The sequence below is a fragment of the Oncorhynchus mykiss genome, chromosome 2 (genome assembly GCF_057628025.1).
Source record: "Oncorhynchus mykiss isolate SJ-2025 chromosome 2, ASM5762802v1, whole genome shotgun sequence".
NCBI classification, from domain to species: Eukaryota; Metazoa; Chordata; class Actinopteri; order Salmoniformes; family Salmonidae; genus Oncorhynchus; species Oncorhynchus mykiss.
This window is the reverse complement of record NC_143023.1, coordinates 27728028-27744839: the sequence shown is the minus strand read 5'-3', so window position 1 is coordinate 27744839 and position 16812 is coordinate 27728028. Positions and strand designations below refer to the sequence as shown.

At 45.0% G+C, this 16812-nt stretch overlaps 1 protein-coding gene across 4 annotated transcripts in view; it reads right to left on the bottom strand.

The window, feature by feature from the left end:
* Window positions 1-16812, bottom strand: part of LOC110485836 (triple functional domain protein) — a 149624-nt gene that overhangs the window by 81091 nt on the left and 51721 nt on the right. For 3 of the 4 annotated variants that reach the window (XR_016485648.1, XM_021557045.3, XM_090195238.1), the window contains 4 exons: window positions 4899-4973; window positions 4212-4326; window positions 2731-2923; window positions 115-663 (listed from right to left, as the gene is read on the bottom strand). Coding sequence is in view for 3 of the 4 variants with exons in the window: in XM_021557045.3 (XP_021412720.3) it covers window positions 115-663; window positions 2731-2923; window positions 4212-4326; window positions 4899-4973 (932 nt within the window). In the remaining variant the exon portion in view is untranslated. Of the gene's footprint in view, window positions 1-114; window positions 664-2730; window positions 2924-3112; window positions 3551-4211; window positions 4327-4898; window positions 4974-16812 lie in introns of those variants that run through there. The other variant, XM_090195242.1, reaches the window with a different exon arrangement.

Here is a 16812-nt window from a genome sequence, read left to right as displayed (position 1 = left end):
TCTAGTTATGCTAGGATGAGAGATATGGACCAAAATGTGAGTCCTTTGAATAGAAACAAGCCTTGTCCTATTAACACAAAAGTGAAAGTAGAGTGTAATTAGTTCATAACATACCTTCTCTGCATCCTGCTCAAACAGCCGCAGCTGGAAGCACTGGTCCAGTTTCAGCTTGCGCATGTGCCACAGCTGCTGCAGGTGCTGGCGTGTGCCATGCAACTTGTCCAGCAGGGCACTCACTTTTGGCACCAGGTTGTGGGCATCTGGGTGGCCTGTGAGCCCATCGTTAGCATCCGTTCCCCCGCCGCCGTGGTTAGTGTAGCCTCCAGGGGTGACACTACCCTGCTGAAGCCTCTGGAGCAGCCTGCGTCCCTGTGTGTCCAACTCCTCCACCGAGGCCTTGGTGGCCCTCTTCTTGAGCGAGGCATGTTCCTCCATGAGGCGCCGTGCACACTCCAGGTCGCGCGGAAGGTCACGCTGCGCCAGGGTCTCCTGCAGCTCCTCCAGCCGCGCCAAAGCCCGGGCGGCATCGCCGGCGAAGTCCTCGAAGGCCACGCGCACCTCGATCCACTCGTCGTGCTCGTACTCCAGGCTGCCCTCGAAGTCTGACGTCAGCTGGGAGGGGTCCACCACCTTGGTCAGACCCTCGAGAGACACCATGACCGTCTGCAGGAAGAGGGAGGTGGGAGGGTTCATACACTAATATAAACAGCAATCTGTGAGGAAGAGGGAGGGTTCAGACACTAATATAAACAGCAGTCTGTGAGGAAGAGGGGGGGGTTCAGACTAGAGGTCGGCCGATTAATTGGAATGGCCGATTTCAAGTTTTCATAACAATCGGAAATCGGTATTTTTGGACACCGATTTGGCCGATTTTTTAATATAATTTTTTACTGCATAACTGAATCTTTATTTAACTAGGCAAGTCAGTTAAGAACACATTCTTATTTTCAATGACAGCCTAGGAACGGTAGGTTAACTGCCTCGTTCAGGGGCAGAACGACAGATTTTGACCTTGTCAGCTCGGGGATTCCATCTTGCAACCTTACGGTTAACTAGTCCAACGCTCTAACCACCTGCCTCTCATTGCACTCCACGAGGAGACTGCCTGCACCGCGAATGCAGTAAGAAGCCAAGGTAAGTTGCTAGCTAGCATTAAACTTATCTTATAAAAAACAATCAATCAATCAATCATAATCACTAGTTAACTACACATGGTTGATGATATTACTAGTTTATCTAGCGTGTCCTGCGTTGCATATAATCGATGCGGTGCGTATCGTTGCTCCAATGTGTACCTAACCATAAACATCATTGACTTTCTTAAAATCAATACACAGAAGTATATATTTTTAAACCTGCATATTTAGCTAATAGAAATCCAGGTTAGCAGGCAATATTAACCAGGTGAAATTGTGTCACTTCTCTTGCGTTCATTGCACGCATAGTCAGTGTATATGCAACAGTTTGGGCAAAAATCGTCCGATTCATCGGTATTTACTTTTTTTGGTCCTCTAATAATCATTATCGGCATCGGAGTTTAAAAATCATAATCGGTCGAACTCTAGTTCAGACACTAATATAAACAGCAGTCTGTGAGGAAGAGGGAGGTTTCAGACACTAATATAAACAGCAGTCTGTGAGGAAGAGGGAGGTTTCAGACACGAATATAAACAGCAGTCTATGAGGAAGAGGGAGGGTTCAGACACTAATATAAACAGCAGTCTGTGAGGAAGAGGGAGGGTTCAGACACTAATATAAACAGCAGTCTGTGAGGAAGAGGGAGGGTTAAGACACTAATATAAACAGCAGTCTGTGAGGAAGGTATGGAAGGAGATCCGAGAAGTAGAATGTAATTTTATGACACTCATGACACGTCATTCATATTCTATGGGAGAGGCCCCAATGAAATTACACCCTGATGCAGATATCATTATTAATGACTATCATGTTACTAAACCAACTGAATAGATTGTGTTATCAAAATTCCATAACCAACATAATTAAACATGGATTATGAGGAGTGGTCAACAACAGATCTATTACGCCCAATGTTCACTTGAAAAGGTGGGCAAAAACATTCCAGGAATTATAGCTGCAGCCATGTTACCAGTCATAACACATAAAATCCCTATGAGATAACGTCAACACATAAAGTATCCACAGCTCTTTAAAGCCCATTCATGTGTATGTTGTGTATTCTTTAGCTGTGGGCTCGAATTAACGCCAATCTGAATGTCCCTAATCAGACTGCCCTCTTTACTGAGACTCTGCTCTCTCTGAGGCCCATATATCCATGTTCCCCTCTAAATAGGTCAGAACTAAATTTAACAGCTCCAGCTTCCTACCCACACGGGACTCTCTCTGTCACAGCTTTAATGTCACTTTCCAATTCCACACAACACTTCCTAGGGCTCATAACGATACCTTGGAACATTCAATTTGAAGGTAAACAATTAATTTGAAGAAAAACGAATAAAAACATTCACATTGCAAACTAATTTCCTCATGCATTACAACTCCAGAGACTACAAACATATTCTCAGTATAGCCTAAAGATGATTAAGATATCAAATCTCCTCAGGCACATCTGTGGATCGATTCAAAGCGGTTGAGTCATAATACTATAGTAGCAGTCTCAGAACCCATAAGGCAACCTTGCGCTAGGTAGCTCGCTCGCTCAAATTATTCTGTATGAATGTCATCACAAGAGACAATCCAGGGTGGACTTACCTCAAATTCAAACTTGGAGCTCCCGAAATTGGTCCTCTGTTTCTGCCAGAAGTTGTCTGGTTTGATGATGAGGGCGACGTGGATGCAGGAAGGGAAGGACTCTTGCAGGATCTTCAGCAGAGGTTTGATGCTGTCCCACTTAGAGCCTCGCATGTCAACGATGACCGTGAAGCCATGTCTGCTCACCTCCTCACTGAGACAAACCAAGACAACAACCACAAGCAGCCATGAAATTCACAAATCACCAGTAAAATATTTTGTTTACTTCCATGACAAAAAACTTTTGTTAATATTCAAATGAAAATGAAATGGGTGGTGAAAATCTCTTTCACCAGATGCCTCAGAAGAAAAAAACGTTGAAATGTTCAATGATTCCGCTTACCAAAAGTGTCCCGTTGCAAAAGTACCATAAAAGGATATCCCCAGTGTTTAAGGCTTAAAGTGAGTGTCTCACAGCGCAGGAGGCCCTGTGCTCTGAACTAAATCACTATGACTTCACTCTCGGAAAAGACCAGTCCAGCCATCTCCCCGGGAGAAACAATAAGAAAACAGTGGGAGAGAACTAGTGAACCGGAGAGAGAGCCAAATACAAAGTGAGAGAGATATAAAGTGAGAGCGAGAGTTTGTTTGTGTGTATAAAAGAGAGAGTGTAAAACCTCCCTCCCGCTGAGTGGACAGCACAGACAGTCTCGCCGAGGTAACGCTCCACTAGCAACTCCGCTAGCCAACCGCCCACGCCATCCACGTCGTAGTCCAGACCGACGCCCCTTCCCTCTGGATGCCGCCCGCACCAGATCCCCTACACTGTTTTCCTATCCACAGAGAGAGGCCCAGGGGGAGTCTAACCTACATACAGCCCTGGACTGCACTGCACTACACTATAAACAAGCACATGCGCACCCACACACACACGCATAAAGACAGACACACGCAAATGCATACAGACACACACAGACACACACACACTGTATACTGAGTAAACTATGTCAACAGTCAGTGGTAACGGTACTGCACCAGGCTGAGGGCTGGAGTATAATACTCCCTCTAATGCTGCACAGGAAGGTGGCTGCTTAAAAGGATGAATCAATTTCAAATAAAGCAGAGAGAGAAATCACGGTTGGGGAGGAATTGAATTTGAAAACACACAGCGATACACAGGTGGTAGTCTGGGGAGGGTTTCCTCGTTCATGCTGGACTCCAATAGAATGTGACACAGAGGAGAGTCAACAAGCTGGTTTTCATTATCCAACTTTCAGAGTTAATACTGTGTGTGTGTATGTCTATGTGTGTGTCTAGGTGTGTGTCTATGTGTGTGTCTATGTGTGTGTGTGTGTGTGTGTGTGTGTGTGTGTGTGTGTGTGTGTGTGTGTGTGTGTGTGTGTGTGTGTGTGTGTGTGTGTGTGTGTGTGTAGTGCAGGGAAAGGAGGCCGGGCTGGGTTCAACAGTGTGTTCAGTTATCATGTATGTATAAGAAACAGTACCTGGGGATACCAGCGAGGTAGGCTATGAGTCTGCGGAGGTCCTCTGTTCGTATTCTGTCATGGTTACTCCTGGCTGGGAAGGTAAGGACGGGACCCCCACGTCTATCTCGGCCACCTCGGGGACACAGGAACCAGGACCATGAGAAACACACAACGGACAACCAAGAAACAGGGATTTACAAATCCTGCTAGTTGTCCTCACCTTTTACAGTATAATGGACTCTTAGCGTAATACTGGCAACTAAAGAATGCATGACTATTTTACAATAATAGGAGTACTTTGAGGTGAAATCCCTCATCATATTTATAGCTGTTTACAGCATACTTTATAGCTTTTAGTTAGTGGCACAGCAAGTCATGTCAGCAGTAAGTCACAGCAAGTCAGGGTCATGGCACGGTTCACACAGACAGCTCCACTCACAGCTTAGCTGAAGCTACATCTCCCTGCAGAGGAAGCCTTGCCTGCCTGATGCTTCCCTGTTTTGTGTTCCCACCATAATGTGCTGCCTATTCCCAGTGCTCTGTAGTAAATGTAGAGCTGCAGTGAATCATGTGAGGTTGTTTGTGTGTGTGTGTGTGTGTGTGTGTGTGTGTGTGTGTGTGTGTGTGTGTGTGTGTGTTCCCATGACATTCTACAGACCATATAGAATGGTAAACACCATGGATCCGAGACATCGTGTTTCTCACCTGATATGAAGGCAACCTTTTCTTTAAGGATGGGCAGAACGTCTATGGCCTTCATCTCCTCATTTCGATGAAACCCTGAAATAAACAGGGAAATGCAGTCAGTCAGAACAGTGAATCAGACCATCAAGGTTCAGTTTTGGATTGAAGTTGACTTGATAACATGATGTCAGTCAATCAGTCATGTTCTCATCACCACTAATACACAACTTGCTTTGGGTTAGGACTGAAAAAGTCCACAGTGTACCAGTCTGTTAAAAATCAGTCTCTGAAGTTGACCCAAATCCAGCAGCAGAACCCTGACATGAGATTAAACCAGCCATCTTGTTGTCATTGCAACCCTATAACAGGTTGAACTCTTGAGAAGGCCTAATATGAATTCAGGATGGTGACAACCACTAATAACAACAAAAATAGACCATAGAAGTTATGACCATTATCAAAGCAGTGACTAGATCGATAACATCATATCTATAGCTCTGGTCTTAACTCGTGCCCTCACCTACTCACCAGATGGCTTACACTCAAAATAGAGATCAACCCACACGTGTACGTACGATCACACACACACCTTTACATTGTGTCATAGCATCATAGCACAGCCTGTACATTTTTTATTTTTTTATTTAACCTTTATTTAACTAGGCAAGTCAGTTAAGAACAAATTCAAATTTACAATGACGGCCTCGGAAAAGTGGGTTAACTGCCTTGTTCAGAGGCAAAACAACAGTTTTTTTTCACTTTGTCAGCTCTGGGATTCAATCTTGCAACCTTTCGGTTACAGGCCCAACGCTCTAACCACTAGGCTACCTGCCGCCCCAAATAAGACAGAGTAAATCCTGTAGACATACAGTGTAGTAGTAAACTCAGCAAAAAACGTTCTCTCACTGTCAACTGCGTTTATTTTCAGCAACCTTAACATGTGTAAATATTTGTATGAACATAAGATTCAACAACAGAGACATAAACTGAACAAGTTACACAGACATGTGACTAACAGAAATGGAAAAATGTGTTCCTGAACAAAGGGAAGGTCAAAATCAAAGAAACTGTCAGTATCTGGTGTGGCCACCAGCTGCATTAAGTACTGCAGTGCATCTCCTCATGGACTGCACCAGATTTGCCAGTTCGGGCTGTGAGATGTTACCCTCACTCTTCCACCAAGGCACCTGCAAGTTCCCGGACATTTCTGGGGGGAATGGCCCAAGCCCTCACCCTCCGATCCAACAGGTTCCAGACGTGTTCAATGGGATTGAGATCCGGGCTCTTCGCTGGCCATGGCAGAACACTGACATTCCTGTTTTGCAGGAAATCACGCACAGAACGAGCAGTATGGCTGGTGGCATTGTCATGCTGGAGGGTCATGTCAGGATGAGCCTGCAGGAAGAGTACAACATGAGGGAGGAGGATGTCTTCCCTGTAACGTACAGCATTTGAGATTGCCTGCAATGACAACAAGCTCAGTCCGATGATGATGTGACACACCGCCCCAGACCATGACGGACCCTCCACCTCCAAATTGATCCCGCTCCAGAGTGCAGGCCTCGGTATAACGCTCATTCTTTCGATGATAAACGCAAATCCGACCATCACCCCCGGTGAGACAAACCGCGACTCGTCAGGAAAGAGCACTTTTTGCCAATCCTGCCTGGTCCAGCGACGGTGGGTTTTTGCCCATAGGCAACATTGTTGCCGGTGATGTCTGGTGAGGACCTGCCTTACAACAGGCCTACAAGCCCTCAGTCCAGCCTCTCTCAACCTATTGCGGACAGTCTGAGCACTGATGGAGTGATTGTGCGTTCCTGGTGTAACTCGGGCAGTTGTTGTTGCCATCCTATCCCTGTCCCGCAGGTGTGATGTTCGGATGTACCGATCCTGTGCAGGTGTTGTTACACGTGGTCTGCCACTGCGAGGCCGATCAGCTGTCCGTCCTGTCTTCCTGTAGCGCTGTCTTAGGCACAGTACGGACATTGCAATGTGTTGCCCTTGCCACATCTGCAGTCCTCATGCCTCCTTGCAGCATGCCTAAGGCACGTTCACGCAGATGAGCAGGGACCCTGGGCATCTTTCTTTTGGTGTTTTTCAGTCAGTAGAAAGGACTCTTTAGTGTCCTACGTTTTCATAACTGTGACCTTAATTGCTTACCGTCTGTAAGCTGTTAGTGTCTTAACGACCGTTCCACAGGTGCATGTTCATTAATTGTTTATGGTTCATTGAACAAGCATGGGAAACTGTGTTTAAACCCTTCACAATGAAGATCTGTGACGTTATTTAGATTTTTACGAATTATCTTTGAAAGACAAGGTCCTGAAAAGGGGACGTTTCTTTTTTTGCTGTGTTTAGTAAGTTCACGTCTACTGCACTGACTAGAGCTGCAGCTTAATGTGTTAGACCTGGTAGAGCAGCAGCTTACTGTGTTCAGACCTGGTAGAGCAGCAGCTTACTGTGTTCAGACCTGGTAGAGCAGCAGCTTACTGTGTTCAGACCTGGTAGAGCAGCAGATTACTGTGTTAGACCTGGTAGAGCAGTAGCTTACTGTGTTAGACCTGGTAGAGCAGCAGCTTACTGTGTTAGACCTGGTAGAGCAGCAGCTTACTGTGTTATACCTGGTAGAGCAGCAGCTTACTGTGTTAGACCTGGTAGAGCAGCAGCTTACTGTGTTAGACCTGGTAGAGCAGCAGCTTACTGTGTTAGACCTGGTAGAGCAGCAGCTTACTGTGTTAGACCTGGTAGAGCAGCAGCTTACTGTGTTATACCTGGTAGAGCAGCAGCTTACTTTGTTAGACCTGGTAGAGCAGTAGCTTACTTTGTTAGACCTGGTAGAGCAGCAGCTTACTGTGTTATACCTGGTAGAGCAGCAGCTTACTGTGTTAGACCTGGTAGAGCAGCAGCTTACTGTGTTATACCTGGTAGAGCAGCAGCTTACTGTGTTATACCTGGTAGACCTGCAGCTTACTGTGTTAGACCTGGTAGAGCAGCAGCTTACTTTGTTAGACCTGGTAGAGCAGCAGCTTACTTTGTTAGACCTGGTAGAGCAGCAGCTTACTGTGTTAGACCTGGTAGAGCAGCAGCTTACTGTGTTAGACCTGGTAGAGCAGCAGCTTACTGTGTTAGACCTGGTAGAGCAGCAGCTTACTTTGTTAGACCTGGTAGAGCAGCAGCTTACTGTGTTAGACCTGGTAGAGCAGCAGCTTACTGTGTTAGACCAGGTAGAGCAGCAGCTTACTGTGTTAGACCTGGTAGAGCAGCAGCTTACTGTGTTAGACCTGGTAGAGCAGCAGCTTACTTTGTTAGACCTGGTAGAGCAGCAGCTTACTGTGTCAGACCTGGTAGAGCTGCAGCTTACTGTGTTATACCTGGTAGAGCAGCAGCTTACTGTGTTATACCTGGTAGAGCAGCAGCTTACTGTGTTATACCTGGTAGAGCAGCAGCTTACTGTGTTATACCTGGTAGAGCAGCAGCTTACTGTGTTATACCTGGTAGAGCAGCAGCTTACTGTGTTATACCTGGTAGAGCAGCAGCTTACTGTGTTATACCTGGTAGAGCAGCAGCTTACTGTGTTATACCTGGTAGAGCAGCAGCTTACTGTGTTATACCTGGTAGAGCAGCAGCTTACTGTGTTATACCTGGTAGAGCAGCAGCTTACTTTGTTAGACCTGGTAGAGCAGCAGCTTACTGTGTTAGACCTGGTAGAGCAGCAGCTTACTGTGTTATACCTGGTAGAGCAGCAGCTTACTGTGTTATACCTGGTAGAGCAGCAGCTTACTGTGTTATACCTGGTAGAGCAGCAGCTTACTATGTTAGACCTGGTAGAGCAGCAGCTTACTGTGTTATACCTGGTAGAGCAGCAGCTTACTGTGTTAGACCTGGTAGAGCAGCAGCTTACTGTGTTATACCTGGTAGAGCAGCAGCTTACTGTGTTAGACCTGGTAGAGCAGCAGCTTACTGTGTTAGACCTGGTAGACCTGCAGCTTACTGTGTTAGACCTGGTAGAGCAGCAGCTTACTGTGTTATACCTGGTAGAGCAGCAGCTTACTTTGTTATACCTGGTAGAGCAGCAGCTTACTGTGTTAGATCTGGTAGACCTGCAGCTTACTTTGTTAGACCTGGTAGAGCAGCAGCTTACTTTGTTAGACCTGGTAGAGCAGCAGCTTACTGTGTTAGACCTGGTAGACCTGCAGCTTACTTTGTTAGACCTGGTAGAGCAGCAGCTTACTGTGTTAGACCTGGTAGAGCAGCAGCTTACTGTGTTAGACCTGGTAGAGCAGCAGCTTACTGTGTTAGACCTGGTAGAGCAGCAGCTCACTTAACTACTAAACTGGAGAGAGGAAACAGAGAGGGAGAGAGGGAGAGAAAGAGAGAGAGAGAGAGAGAGAGAGAGAGAGAGAGAGAGAGAAAGAGAGAGAGAAAGAGAGAGAGAAAGAGAGAGAGAGAGAGAGTGAGAGAGAAAGAGCGAGTGGTAGAGAGAGGGAAAATGAGAGAGAGAGAGAGAGAGAGGGAGGGAGCGAGAGAGAGGTCTATTTCAAATAAAGCAGAGAGTGAAATCACGGTTGGGGAGGAGTTGATTTTGAAAACACACAGCGATACACAGGTGGTAGTCTGGGGAGGGCTGCCTCGTTCATGCTGGACTCCAATAGAATGTGACACGGAGGAGAGTCAACAAGCTGATTTTCATTATCCAACTTTCAGAGTTAATGCTGTGTGTGTGTGTGTGTGTGTGTGTGTGTGTGTGTGTGTGTGTGTGTGTGTGTGTGTGTGTGTGTGTGTGTGTGTGTGTGTGTGTGTGTGTGTGTGTGTGTGTGTGTGTGTATTGTGCAGGGAAAGGAAGCTCCAAGGCCTATGCTCTTACTCTGAATATTTTATGGACATGCTAATAGGCAGTAGCTAGGTTTTATCTCCTGAAAAGCTGCAACATTATATACTGTATTTCCCACTCACTGTTCCACCCCATGTGGAGAGATGGTTTGTGTCCCAAATGGCACCCTATTCTACATGGGGTCTGGTCAAAAGTACTGCAATAAATAGGAGATAGGGTGCCATTTTGGATGCATTCATGGTCATATTACCATATCAAACCACTCCTCGTAGTCTCAAACTGCAGTCCCCTGCCCCCAACCCACTTTGTCACAGCTCAATGGATTAGTTGTTGTTGCAATTATCCAAAATTGATTATTAATTTTACTGTAACATAAAATCCGACTTTCACAAGGCATTGCATGATATGATTAATAGCATCCTATCAAAAAAGATGGCCGACTCAATAAGTGTGAATGCCGATTAAAAGTACTAGTTCATTCTGAGATGAGGTTAAAACAGTTGCCAGATACGGACAGAAAAGTGTATGAAATAAAGGTTGTCAATCCCTCTGTCTTGATAATGCATGAATAATCACTCAGTGTGCTGTCGTTTACCCTTTGAAATCAACTGCATAGAAACGTCTTCATACAATTTTGGCCTACTACTGTGCCTCGTGGGGGGAAAATGTACCTGTTTAAACGGGAATGGTTAATGCCAGGTGAGGCCAAGGGAAGGTCCTTTTAGGATGCCGCTCTCATCATTCTGTAAGATCTGTTCTTGAGGTAACATGTAGTACTGAGTACTGCAGTTTATACTCAGATGCGTTCGTTTCTGGGCGTTTTGCCCCGTGTTTGAGGCGTGTTTGCCTTTGAGGGCTAATGAGTCGATTTAATCTATTGCTATTGGCCAAATTCGTTATGTTTAATGAAGTTATGTGTTTTCCCCTAACCAGTGTTACCATTTTCCTCATCTGTCTGTTGTATATTTTGTCAATATCACACTGGATCCAGTCCTCTCTGTCACCTCCACTGTAGGCTTAGGCTACGCTCTTAGAAAAAAAGGTGCTATCTAGAACCAAAAAGGGTTCTGAAGAACCCTTTTGCAAACCTTGTTTTTAAGAGTAGACAACCAATGACACCTGATCTACTAACTGTTGTAACTGTTGCTGCTCCACACCAACTAGATAGGATGGAAGACGCAGCAGTCTAACACAGGCCTACTGTAAGTACCAGAAAGTATCCAGAGTAATCAGAATTTTCTTAGATAATATCATAAATAGACTACCTGGAAATATCATAAATAGACTACCAGGAAAGTAGGCTTGTAGCTTTCACCATCGGTAAAATAAAGTGTTACCGATGACTCTACCAGTTTGTTGCTGCTGATAAAAATATGATTTCATTCGGAGAGAGGCTAAAAACCTTTGTCACAGACGATCTGCGTAGATTAGACCAAGGTAATAGGACAACGATGATACCAGTAGCCTTTCAGTCTGTTTGAATATCCGATGCCAATCAAATCCAGCGGGGAGGTCTGTGTGAGTCGTGCTCTGGGAGAGCAGAGGCCAACCGATACAACATGGCTACTTTGATATTGATTCTATCCCACATCTGACCCAGTCAGCACTAGTCAAGCCTGACTGGACATCATAACACAGTATGTAATAAAAGGAGATTGCAGAGCAGGGCTGGGCCCTAAAGAGGATCATCTATTGCTTCAGGTAACCAGCTGGGACAGAGACCATTCGAGAGGGACAGGGAAGGTAAAATGCTTCTATAATCGTTGTATTGTATTAGTGTGTCTGTGTGTACCCTCATCCAAAGAGCAGACACCATAGGTGGGTGAACTTCAGGGCTGTGTGTGTGTGTGTGTGTGTGTGTGTGTGTGTGTGTGTGTGTGTGTGTGTGTGTGTGTGTGTGTGTGTGTGTGTGTGTGTGTGTGCGTGCACATGCATGTCTGCATGTCTGTGTGTATCTGTGTGCAGGTGTGTACTCACCCCCATGTCTCATTCCAGTCAAGTTCAGAATACGAGCAGCGTACTGCTCTGATCAAACTATAGCTGTTAAAGCTGTCTCCCTCCCTCCCTCCCCCCTCCTTATCGTCCAACTCCCTTTCATGATCTGACACACGCATGTCAGCCCAGTCTAAACATTCCTGCAGCAGCATGTGAGAGTGTAGACCTGTGTGTGTGTGTGGTACAGTAACACAGGGCATGGGCCCCACTGGAAACACAACTCCTCTGTTTCCTGTCAAATGTGCCCACATTCCTCCCCCCTCTTTCTCTCTCTCTCTCCCCCCACCTCTCTCTTTATCTCTCTCTGGTGTATTTATTGTAACAGCCTGATAATGGCCCACATCCAACACTGATCTCCACTGCACTTCTAGAGGCACCGAGAAGGGTCAACACCACACACACACACACACACACACACACACACACACACACTGCTAAAATTATAGATCAGAGTCAGCAGGGAGAGGTAGAGTTCCACTATGTTTGTCTCAGACAATGCTCCACCTAGAAGACAGGCCAGACACACGTTGTTTAGTGGTTGTTGTGTGTTTCTCATGCTGGTTCCTGTGTTATCCAGGTGGCCAGAGGTAACCGTGAATATGAACAGAGGCCCTCCGCAGACTCATAGCCTACCTCACTGGCATCCCCAGGTACACACACACACACACACACCTCACACAGTGCTCTGCACGCAGTGTGGTGCAATAAGTCACTTCTGAACCAGAACATGTAGAATCATCAAATTAGCCCAAGCAATTGAAGCATATGAGCTCATATAGGATTTTCACTGCTAGGCCTACATGTTCAGCCTGCTTTACATGAGTACAAACACCAATATCCCAGCGCCTTTACTGCAATATCCCTCCATACAGTAATTGGTGAACAATCATTATAACCCAGGCAGCACCACGCAGCCTTCATTTACAAGTCTGCCAAGCATGAAATGAAGGTTGTCAATCACTCATCCTTGATAATGCATTAATAATGAAGGCAATCCATTCTACTCACTCAGTGTGCTGTCGTGTGCCCTTTGAAAACAAACAGCATAGAAACGGCTTTCTACAATATAGTCCTACTACTGTAGTGCCTCGCTGGAGAGAAGAGAAGGAAACACTGCTTGTGCTATCAAATCAAACTTTATTTGTCACGTGCGCCAAATACAACATTGTTAGACCTTACCGTGAAATGCTTACTTACAAGCCCTTAACCAACAGTGCAGTTCAAAAAAGAGTTAAGAAAATATTTACCAAATAAACTAAAGTTAAAAATAATAAAAAGTAACAATAAAATAACAATAACGAGGCTATATACAGGGGGTACTGAGTCAGTGTGCGGGGGTACAGGTTAGTTGAGGTAATTTGTACATGTAGGTAGGGGTGAAGTGACTATTCATAGATAATAAACAGCGAGTAGCAGCAGTGTATAAAACAAATGGAGGGGGGTCAATGTAAATAGTCCGGTGTCCTTTTGATTAATTGTTCAGCAGTCTTGTGGCTTGGGGAAGAAGCTGTTAAGGAGCCTCTTGGACCTAGACTTGCCGCTCCGGTACCGCTTGCCCTGAGGTAGTAGAGAAAACAGTCTATGACTTGAGTGACTGGAGTCGCTGATAATTTTTTGGGCTTTCCTCTGACACCGCCTAGTATATACAGTGGAAAGAAAAAGTATGTGAACCCTTTGGCATTACCTGAATTTCTGCATAAATTGGCCATAAAATTTGATCTCATCTTCATCTAAGTCACAACAATATACAGTACAAACACAGTCTGTTTAATCTAATAACACACAAACAATTATACATTTTCATCTCTTTATTGAACACACTGTGTAAACATTCACAGTGCAGGGTGGGAAAAGTATGTGAACCCTTGGATTTAATAACTGGTTGACCCTCCTTTGGCAGCAATAACCTCAACCAAACATTTTCTGTAGTTGTGGATCAGACCTGCACAACGGTAAGGAGGAAATTTGGACCATTCCTCTTTATAAAACTGTTTAAGTTCAGCAATATTCTTGGGATGTCTGGTGTGAACTGCTCTCTTGAGGTCATGCCACAGCATCTCAATCGGGTTGAGGTCAGGACTCTGACTGGGCCACGCCAGAAGGTGTATTTTCTTATGTTGAAGCCAGTCTATTGTTGATTTACTTCTGTGTTTTGGGTCGTTGTCCTGTTGCATCACCCAACTTCTGTTGAGCTTCAATTGGCCCACAGATAGCCTTACATTTTCCTGCAAAATGTCTTGATAAACCTGGGAATTCATCTTTCAGTCGATGATATCAAGCTGTCCAGGCCCTGAGGCAGCAAATCAGCCCCAAACCATGATGCTCCCTCCACCATACTTTACAGTTGGGATGAAGTTTTGATGTTGAGGTTTTCTCCACACATAGTGTTGTGTGTTCCTTCAGAACAACTCAACTTTAGTTTAATCTGTCCACAGAATATTTTGCCAGTAGCGCTGTGGAACATCCAGGTGCTCTTTTGCAAACTTAAAACGTGCAGCAATGTTTTTTTTGGACAGCAGTGGCTTTTTCCGTGGTGTCCTCCCATGAACACTATTCTTGTTTAGTGTTTAACATATCGTAGACTCATCAACAAAGATGTTAGCATGTTGCAGAGATTTCTGTAAGTCTTTAGCTGACACTAGGATTCTTCTTAACCTCATTGAGCATTCTGTGCTGTGCTCTTGCAGTCATCTTTGCAGTACGGCCACTCCTAGTGAGAGTAGCAACAGTGCTGAACCTTCTCCATTTATAGACAATTTGACTGATGAACATCAAGGCTTTTAGAGATACTTTTGTAACCCTTTCCAGGTTTATGCAAGTCAACCATTCTTAATATTAGGTCTTCTGAGATATCTTTTGTTCTGGGCATGGTTTTTTTATAGGGCAGGCCAGTTCTAACCAACATCTCCAATCTCGTTTCATTGATTGGACTCCAGGTGAGCGGACTCCTGACTAATTAGCTTTGGAGAAGTCATTAGCCTTGGGGTTCACATACTTTTTCCAGCCTACACTGCGAATGTTGAAATTATGTATTCAATATAGACAAGAAAAATACAATACTTTGTGTGTTATTAGTTTAAGCACACTGTGTATGTCTATTGTTGTGACTTGGATAAAGATCAGATCAAATTGTATGACCAATTAATGCTGAAATACAGGTAATTCCAAAGGGTTCAAATACTTGTTATTGCCACTGAAGGTCCTGGATGGCAGGAAGCTTGGCCCCAGTGATGTACTGGGCCGTACGCACGACCCTCTGTCGCGCCTTACGGTCAGATGCTGAGCAGTTGCCATACCAGGCGGTGATGCAATCAGATCAGAAATATTCTGTTCAAACAATGGCAAGAACAACTTAATCATATGACTTATTCGTGGAGCCTGATCTTCTTCAGGAGATGACAGATGCTGCATCATACTGACATCAACCATTCATTGGCAGGAAATAAATGGCTCAACAGAACCATGATGGTGATGACAGGGAGGCGGTGCAGCATTTGAAGCTGTCGATGTGTTGCCTTACAATAGATGATGTATCACAATGCACACACAATGTTCACTTGAGCTATGGTGTGACGTTGGCTGATGTAGGTAATAACAGTGTGGTCCTCAAGTCACTAAACGTCATGTGAGGCAGGTAAATCGTGACTTGAGTCATGGTTTGAAGGGTATACATTCCTTCCTTTGTCTCAGCTAGGGTTTATTCCACCCACCCCCACATCGCAGCAGTGGAAGTATTGCACAAGCTGAAAAATATGCTAGCGGATTCTGGGTACATTATCATGTAAACCAATAGTGCGCCCTCCCTCTCGTAGGTGGAATTACAATGTAAATTATGAGGGAGCAGAAGGAGTGCCACTGCCGACAGATTTACTGAATGAATAAAACAAAAATCGTTATAGCCACACAGTCTGATGAAAACAGCACTGTGCAGAATACAGACACACTCCACCAATACCTCGGCATCCTGTCTACAAGTTCCTCTATATCTGTTTTATTATGTGGATATATATCACTTTGGGAGCTCTTGGAGAAATTGAAAAAGTAGAACTGTCGCACCAACAGTATGACCGGGTGTATGGACAAATGGAAAAACTGTAGATTGAACAGAAAATAAACTCAACCACTCCTTCTCTTTGAGAAAACATGCATAAATAAAATATGAATTTAGAGTGGTTTTGGACCCACAACACTGCGTATACTACTACACTAAGTTGTCCATGTCTGCCTCCCAAATGGCACCCCGTTCCCTTCATAATGCACTACCTTTGACTCTCAGAACGGGAAGTTGCCCTGTGCTGTGCCTGGTCTGATCTACTGAAGCAAACATAGAGCCAGGCCAGCAGCTCTCTCTAGTCCAAAGCCTATAGCCTCACAGTAACCACTCTATCTCACCAGGCACGGTGTAAGGAAAGTATGTCAATCCCCTCTTCAGTCAGTTTAACAGCACTTTACTTACAAGGACCACAGACAGACAGCAAGACCAGCTGTCCCCAAATGGCACCCTATCTCCTTTATAGTGCACTACTTTTGACCAGGGCTCATGCAGTGCATTATATAGGGAATAGGGTACCATTTGGGCCGGATACTTTTAGCCTCTCAGAGGACTGACTTCCACACCAGTGTGATAGTACACAAGCCCTCACTCTCCCCAGTCAGTCATGGTCATCATAGTGCTCTGCCCCGAATAGGATGTTTTGTGGATGACCTTTGTTGGTGACCTATGCTGCTACCAGGATCAAAAGGGTTTAAGTAAGTAAGTAGCTGGAAAAAGACAAGTACAGGACAAGTAAGTTCATTTTGGGCTAGAGGATGAGGGTAAAACCAATCAATAAGGACTTTCTGGACATAATAATTTAGCAGCTAAAGCAGGCCTACTACTTCCCCAGCCCCGATGGTATACAGTAGCTAAACCCCCAAACAGTGAACAAACAAATGGAATTAAATGGTTCATCCACCACTTCCCTTATTCATCCTAAATGCATTTCCTGCCCTGGTGCAAATGTATGGGGATGATTTCTGATGAGGAGAATCAGACCCCACGTTCCTGGCCACAGCCACAGGACCAGGATGTAGAGCTTGTCTGTTTCCTAAATGGCACCCTATCCT